The following is an 8,756-nucleotide window of genomic DNA, read 5'->3' as shown; positions in this document are numbered from 1 at the left end:
CTGCCAAAATTTATAGCACAGATCAAACATGGCATTCAGAGTTTGTGCCCTGTAACTGTCTGGTCATTCCTCGTGGTGTGTTGCAGACTTCACAAAATGACATGGTGGGTTGGGGTTTTTCCCCCCTGCCATTAAGCTAATTCATAATAGCAGATGTCATCACTCCCAAATAAAAATGAGTGACGGATTAATAGATTTCATCAGTTATTCCTGGCAGTTGGAGTTCTCTTGAAAAGGGGAACCCAGGCGTAAAACTGACATGATTCACTAATCACTCAAGAAAACCATACTTTGACAGAAGAGGAAGCTACTATACAATCAAAGTAAGCATTTATATTCTTGTATTTTGGCCAAAATAAGATTTTCCTTTCTTGCTTATTAAACCTGCCTAGATATACATGGGTGTACATTAATTTTATGTTTTGTTAAATCAAGCAAATTTGTACAATGTTTATTTCTTGTTACCTCCATGACCTAGAATTCTGTATATTTCAGTATACATTTATGAAAATTATTCTGATCCTATGTGATTTATAAAACATAAGAGGTATCTTTTCATATCTTTTCATATACCTCATATAAGAAGTATCACTATTTCATTTTACTCTAATCATAACTTCAGTTATTAAGCTATTATTTGTTACTGTCTTTTTTGGTACTACTAAAACTTCTGTATTACACACATTTCAGGTGAAAGGAAAACCACCATAAAAGGAACATGTAAGGGGATATTCATCAAAAGTATGCATTGTATATGTGTAATTTAAAACTTTTCAGAGCTTTGAGCTTTTAATTTTTTTTCAGAACATTATTAACAGGCTTTGAAGTGTACTGTAGTAGATATATAATGCTGGAAAACATTCCATGCTTAGGCAAACAAACCCTGGTGAAGGGCAAAAGGAATAGGATATTTATTAGTGTCCTGACAAAGATAAACCAGCTCATGGTCATGATATGACCCAAGGGACTGAGTCTAGTTAAAGTTAAAGACAATCTTTCCATTGTTTACAATGGTCACCAAAAAGCCTCTGAAGTGACTGTGGAAATTCTTCCAGGAGCATGCTTATGTTCCATATTAAAATTGGCTGAATTGTCAAATTCATTGAAAAATCTTAAATTAGACTTATGTCCAACTTCTAGAAAAGAAATATTTTTAATTATATATATACATATTTAAAAAATCTATTATTGTTAAAGATGTTGTCTTCCACCAAAAATTTTGGAAATTAACTTTGGAAATGTTCAATTGTTGTTTTACATTACTGGTTAAAATACTTTCCAATAAGGAAAAGAGCATAAGGTGGGGTTTTTTTAGCCAAACCAATTCTTCTTTAAATTATGCATAATTCAGACTAAACAACACATTGATTTTTTTCCAAATATATTCAACTAACAGTTTTACTAAATGTATTGAAATACTTTTCACTAAAAAGTAAAAGAAGAAATATTTTGCCTAAAAGTTTGCCTGTATAAAACTGAATTTTTAAGACTATGACTAGCTTAAGACAGATGTCAAATAGGAAAAATAGGTAAAAAATGCCTCCTGGGACTTTAGAAAGTATTGTCTTCTCCTGCTTGTTTATTTCACATAAAGGTAACTCAAAATAACAATTTTGTTCAAAAGAGCAAAAGCCATTTCTGGCTCTTGAAATTTCTCCAGAAATAGTACAAAGAAGAAATTATAAAGTGAGCAGAACAGAAATTATTTGCATTGGGTATTTTTTAAAACTCTTTTTTGTATCTCAGCAGATGTAGACTGAGATTACAATAATTCAAATTATGCAGGCCAGGCAGGTGCTAAGACCAGAGCATTTGGAAACCTACTAATTTAACACTTTACCAAAGCACACTCAGATGCAGAACAGATTAAATGAGAGAAGGTTGTACCACAAGCTGTTTCTGTATTTGTTTTGTGCCAGTGAACAAAACTCATGTATGTAACTTACAGCTAGAAGCAAAATTTCCTCTCCCTTGTATGGGATAGATCTGTAGAGGGAAAACTGCTCATCATTCGCACTTCAAACATGGTAAATGATGAATAGAATACTGTAAAATCTCTTTTGTACACATTTACATGTTTTTGACAGTTGAGGTTCAGAGCTACCAAATGCATAAACCACTTTAACAACGATCTAATTTCATCCTTATTTAAATGTTGTTTTATCAGCTCGGCTCTCTAAAAAAGCAGTAACCTATACTTCATATGGGGAGGTAGGACTGCAAAACCCATATAATCATAATTCCTCCTTAAGTATCTTAGGTGAAGATTTATTAAGGAACTCTGTCTTGCACCAATATTATGCACATTTTAGTAACCTTTCATAGAAAATATATTGCAGAAAGTTTTATAGTATAAATTTTAAGTTCAGAAATGATACTTAAAATATTTCAAGTCTTCTGAATGAATAATTTTAAATGAATAGAAATGCTTTCTCTTGGGTATTTTACATTTGTATCAGTGGATAAACATGTTAAAAGAACCTGCCATTAGGAGTCAGAAAGACGCCTCCCTGACTTTCCTTTAATATCTCTGGAATGATGAACCTATTTTCTTTGCTCACTTTCCACCCAGACAAAACTGGCCAAGTGACTGTAAGAAAGTGTGTGTTTTATGTATAGGAAAAATCTAATTGTCCTACTTGTTACTGGGCTCTGAGTTGTCTGAGCAAAGGAATCAAGAACAACTTTGGTGGCTAAGTCCAGTTGTCAGTGTAAATTCATTTTATGCTATTGGTTCATCTAAAAAAGAAAAAAAATCACACATCATAATGCCAGGCTCAAAAATAGGACATGTTCACACATTATACCTTTAGAGAGGCTGGCCAGCAATGCAGAGAGTACAGTCTTCAAAAGTTTTACATCAAAAATCTGTCCTAGCAAGGACCACAGCAATACCATGTGAAATATTAACTGTCACTGACATTTCTAGGAATTATATAATAAATGTTCTTGACTTGCAAAAAGACCCACAGACCTAGCAGACTAAAACTTGCAGAAGTACCTCCATCTTTTGGGCCCCTCTCTGATCACAGCATGTTCTTTTGAGTGGAGCAGCCAAAACCCTCACGCACCCCCTCAAAATCTAATTAGTTTAAATCTCAGATAAAGGCTGGAGATGCTCCTTGTACCATTTGGAGAACATCAACTAGAAGTTTAATAATCATAAAAATTTAATCTCTAATTAAAGGTTAATATGTTATGGCAGATTCTTATATGAGGCAAAGTATAATAGGGTTTGGAGGGCACACTGATTCAGTTTGTCAGCAACTTGCACTTGGCTTCTGAGGCAATGGGATAATTATCTGTAGAGTGTCAAGTGGGCAGCTGCTAGTGATAGAAGAGCCTCTAAATGGTGCGAAGACCTGTGTGACCTGCTGATCCAGGAATGATGAAATAATCAGATTCCATCACTCACTGTAACAAGCTATTACCAGAACACTTATTTTAACACTGCTCAAGGCCTATGGAATTAGGACACAGATAGGGCATGTTCCAGTGAATTCGTGACATGCATATTTTTTTGCAAGATGAAGCCTTAAATAATAGTATTATTTTGGGGCCTCAGCATGAGACAAAATATTAAGATTACCCATTTATACATTTTGACCATATTCATTGCCAAACACAACACATTTAGCAAAAGGTGTTAGTAGGACTGCTGTACCCACATCAGTGCAACAATTCCTGCTGTATCAGGCTGTGCTACATCTCCAGCATCCCCAGTCCACATGAAGGGAAATTACTGGAAAAATGCTGTTCGCCTCAGAGAAAAATACCTGGTTGTTTTGGTGATCCTGCAGCTCTTGCGGACCTTGCTGTGAAGAGGACCAATTTTCTAACCATTTGAGCTACTCCATCACACAGGAGGTTATATTACATGTTCTAACCAGTTCATGATTATCACTCCAGTTGGGCTGTGCTGGTCTTTAAGCAACTGGACTTCTCAATGGAAAAATAATGTATCTCAAAAAGATTTTTCCTTTTTTTAAACAGTTTTTTCCATTCCAGCCAGACTTTGCACCAAGTTTGGCAAAATTATTTGTTATTACTGATCTTCTAAAAAAAATCGATTCATGAAAATTATGACAAATCTAAAATACTCAATTTAGGAAGATGTCCAGAACTTACTTATGTGTCTTTTTAGGGGGGCAGGAGTTTCAAATACTGTATTTGATAGTAACTTTTCAGAAATCTGCCTTAATTTTGTTTCATCTGACTTTCCTTTTCTTTTACTCTGATCTTCCACTTTACAGCATTGTACAAAGCAAAAGTTTCCTCAGATTTGCCTATATTAGTATAGTCTTCGTTGTATTTATCAGGAATAGCTGCTGAAGTATGAAATCATCTAGGAAGAAGGTTCACAAGTACATATCAGTGTCTATGAGGCATTAATTCATCACCATTACAGAGCAGAGTGTTGGAAAAAATATCTAATGATAGCAGAATACGGATAAACACAAGAAAGCAAAGGGATTTATTTCATAGCAACCATCAAATTAAGTGCTCATCTAGTCATAGAAAACTCTGGAGTTTAGGCTTTTGGTGTTTTTCTTTCTTGTATCCTCCTACTTCCTGGTGGGGTTTAGTGGAGGAGGCTGATTCAGGGAATAGGCAACAGAACTTAACTTTTTTAAGTACCATTACAATCTGATAACCAACACAATATGGTAATATCAGCAAGAACATCAGACACTATGAGAATTTTAATGTTTGAATAATGTGCATTTAGCAAGGACAAATTCACCTATTCTCTGTCATTTTTATAATTTATTGGAATTGATCCCTCTATTTTTATGAGCTCTACTTTTAACGGCATTTAAGACTGAATTTTGATAAAATACAGAACACGACTATAACAAGGTCCCAGGCTTTGCATTCCATGTGTTTCAATTCAGATTCATAGTTCTCTTACATATTTTGTGCATGACATCATTTGGAGTAGCAAAAGGAATCATTTAGGAGCAATGCATTTCCCTGAGGTAAAACAACTATGATCTGTTCTCAGAATATGGGAGATAGAAAATAGGAAAGTCCTTCACATCCAATCTGAAGTCCAGTGACAATGGCTCTATATTTATATTCTATATAAAGCATTTTTCACAAGTTCTTCTACAATTACTTAAAATCTCACACATACTGAGGCATCCACAATATTTCAGTGAACTGTGCCTGCACAGTCATTACTCAGTAGCAAAAATATAGTTAATGCCATTCAACTGTCACCCAAGGCCTGTTTCAATGCCTTATATTTTGGTTCAAGGCAGACTAAGCACCAGTTACCTATTCTTTTCAGGTGACATACTTTATTTTAATAGCACTTCCTGAGAATGAAATTTCAAGAGGCTAAGTAACACAGTGTCTGCCTCAGGTCAGGCTTTTGACTTCTCTGGCCTCCAAATTGCTTTTCAGAAAATGAGCAAGCACATGAACTTTAGATGCCATGGGATGGGTGGTCATGATGCAGAAGAGCTGAAGAACTTCTGGGAAAAGGTCATCCAAGAGCAAACTAAGCAACAAGAAGCTGAAGAGTCTAGGCTGAGCAAAAGTGCCCTGAATAAGTAAGTGGTATTTTTTCCTTTCCACAAGACAGAAAGGCACATCATCACGTGTTTTAAAATAAGGTAACCTGTTATTGTACTGTTTTATTCATAGCACAGATTGTGTTCTGGATCTTTGGCACTTTTCCTCTCACAGCTGCTTGTCTCATATTACCATGGCTCTTCTGCATGGAAACTCAGACACCCCTCACCCCTAAACCTCATGAGCATTCTCCAAAGGCCTTGGAGCATAGCCATGAAAAAATAAAGCACTTTGGAATTATGGCTCGTGACAGCCAGAAAATAGCAGGAATTTCACCTAGAACTGGTACAGATACACAAATAAACAAAATAATATTACATTAAAGGGAAAACCACCCACCTAATCTGTAGAATAAAAAACCTGTGGCACCTTTGTCGTGCTTAACAATCCTTCACATCATATAAGCCCAAAGGTAAAAATGACACAATGAGATTTCCCCACTCAATAGAAAAAGTTGTGTGGGTTTTGTTGTTTTGGGGATTTCTTGTTTGTTTTGTATGGAGAGCAAGGGGCATTTACAAAGCAATATAAAACAACAGGGACTTCCTAGAGAAAGCTGTATGGCTGTATTGTGGTACAGATACTCTGCACAAGTGTGATGGACTGCCTCAAATAATTGTTCAACTTGTGGCAACTCAGAACTTTGAACCAGGGTCTCCTGCATATTAAGTGAATCTCTTGACTACTAATGGATAGAAACAGAGGACAAGAAATACCATGTCTTGTGTGGTTTCCTTTTGTGCTTTCCTCCTGAAATTAACAAGGGTTTTCCTGCATAAACTTTTCTCAAAACTGGAATATTCACATAAACTAATTTGACTTCAACAAATTAGAAGGTGTTGCTAAAAACTGTTTCTTAGGAAAAAATCTAGGTGCTTTCATCCTGGTGCCCAAGAAGGGTGTACTGTCATTTACATACTTGGAAATCAAGATCTGGGTAGACCTTGTGTCTTGAAAAAGTCAGATGTGGACAATCCTGCTTCCAGTATCCTACTCCAGCTAGTCAATAGTATTGTGAAATCCCAATCACAAAATTGCTGGAGAAAAACTAAATATGACAAAATCCAATAAAGTGCTGAGCTTTGCTGGAAACATTAATCATCCTAGACCACAGAAGACTACCATGAGAAGACAGTGCCAACAAAACACTGTTTGTGGTTTAGATAAGATTTTTTACTTCACAAAGCTAAAAATGTTAAAAGCTTTTATAAGCTCTACTCTGAAGAGAAAAAAAGAAATGCAGAGAAAAAACCTTGACTATAGGTTAACTTCCATATTCAGTATGTCTTAACTGACCCATGACAACTGAAATAGACCCAAGTAAGTTCCTTCAAAGTCTCTTGTCTAGTCAAAGCCCAGATTTTTCACAAAGTGTTCTATAATTTGAAAAAAAGTGATACTTTCAGGAGGTAATAGACACTTATGGTACAAAATATACATATCCTCATGTAAGAGGCACTTGGGAGAATGATATGGTTTTACATAAAGGTAAATGCACCCTTTGTGACATGTAGGACCCTGATGAGAAACACCAATATTCTCAATGGCAAATTTTTCCTAAGTCACTGCACCTCTTTTTGAGGCTTATCTATATGCACAAAAGAATATTGAAGATCAGGTAGTTCAAAACACAATGTAAAACCAAATCTCAGAATCTAAACACAAGCACCCATGTGAAAGAGCTACTGCTGAGTTATTCTCAGATTAAATCATTGGCTGCTGTTCTTTTCAACACACCAAATGTAATTTAAAACCCCATATATTCTATGATGCATTTGGCATTACCATATAATATCTAATCCTATAACATTGCTGGGTCAGGTGTTTCATAACATTTCCTTCAGCCAACATCTTGCAGTGGTCCTTAGAGATTTTCTCTCCTGTTTTTACTATACTAGTGTCTTGAAGCTATGTGGCTCCTCTTGCATGTGACATCAATTCCTTTCATTAAACACACACAAGGTCTGCAGAGTTGTTTTTGCTTTCTTTTTTTACCCAAAAGGACGTATTTTAAGTTCAGTCTGCTCTTCTCCATAGCATTTTACAGCAGAACTTGAGGGGTTGGGGCACTGCAATTTTTAATTTACACATTGAATGACCTTACTGCATAGGCAGTACTCCTGTGTGGCTTTTAGAATACCCCAGAGGGAAAACCAGAGTTCTTCACAGTGACAGTATTTCAGCAGTTGTTTGACTCATTTGGAATCCAGCAATGTCAACCACTGATATTATCAGCACTATCCTTCTCTCCCCTGCATTCCCAATCCAGCAAGCTAGAGGGATGTGTAATTGGTAAATAAATACAGGACAAGTGCTCTGGTGATGAAAGAGAGGAAAGCTTCTACCCTGCTGAAAAGCCCTGGATACATTTGAAGGATTTGGCTCAATAACTGCTAAGCACTTGTACTCCCTTTGCAGGCTTCGCCAGGAATGGACTCTGCGGCTGGAAGGTCGAGTAAGGCAGGTCCAGGCGCACATGAAAACTCGAGAAGAACAAACGACACCACTGTCTATCGAGGCTCTTCCCTCACCAGATAAAACTGTTGCTTAAAGTTTCTGTGGAAACACAGCAAGCATTGGGCTGTATTCTGACCTTCTGCATGTGCCTATAAACCAGCAGTTACACGGCTGAGCAACCAAAAGGTCAGATTCTGCCCATTTTCCAAACCACTTACTAGAGCTACTATTAAAGTCCTATTGAAATTCAGTGCAAGAATAATGCTACAAGGGGGGAAAAAAGGTGCAAAGAAATACATGAGAAGCAGACAACTCTAATTTTCCATGATATATTATTACTGTGATGTATCAGGGTTCTCTTATGTAACTGCATTTCCAAGTGACAACAACATACTGCAACGAAATAGGAATAATACATTCAGACAGCTGCATGCAAAATTGCACATTTCCATTTACACAGCTCACAGAGTCTGGCTTACTCTGAGCTCACAGGCTTAATGCAGACATAAGATGTTCTTTCTGCCTTCAAGAGCCACAGTTGAGGGAGTTAAGGATTAGCCTGATCAGCTGGGCAGGAGGAGAAAAATATTCTTTAATGGAATGAGGGAAAAAAAAAACAACCAGCTTTTCTGATCAACATATAAGAATATTTACTGATCTTAATAATTAAATGAACAGAAAAAAATTACTTTGACTTTCTTGGGATATGTAAGAGAAAG

General features: G+C 36.2%; 1 protein-coding gene across 1 annotated transcript; it reads left to right on the top strand.

Annotated features, from left to right (window-relative positions):
- The first annotated feature begins 216 nt into the window (after window positions 1-216).
- On the top strand, window positions 217-8,207 carry LOC310922387 (protein FAM240C-like). The gene is made up of 3 exons (XM_083882912.1): window positions 217-323; window positions 5,410-5,558; window positions 7,999-8,207. The coding sequence occupies exons 2-3, from the start codon at window positions 5,413-5,415 to the stop codon at window positions 8,129-8,131; spliced, it is 279 nt and encodes a 92-aa protein (XP_083739038.1). The 5' UTR covers window positions 217-323; window positions 5,410-5,412; the 3' UTR covers window positions 8,132-8,207.
- The last annotated feature ends 549 nt before the right edge of the window (window positions 8,208-8,756 follow it).

The sequence above is a fragment of the Zosterops lateralis genome (assembly GCF_965231275.1).
Source record: "Zosterops lateralis genome assembly, chromosome: Z".
Lineage (NCBI taxonomy): Eukaryota > Metazoa > Chordata > Aves > Passeriformes > Zosteropidae > Zosterops > Zosterops lateralis.
Note: the sequence above shows the minus strand (reverse complement) of the source record. Positions and strands in the feature narration are given on the sequence as shown.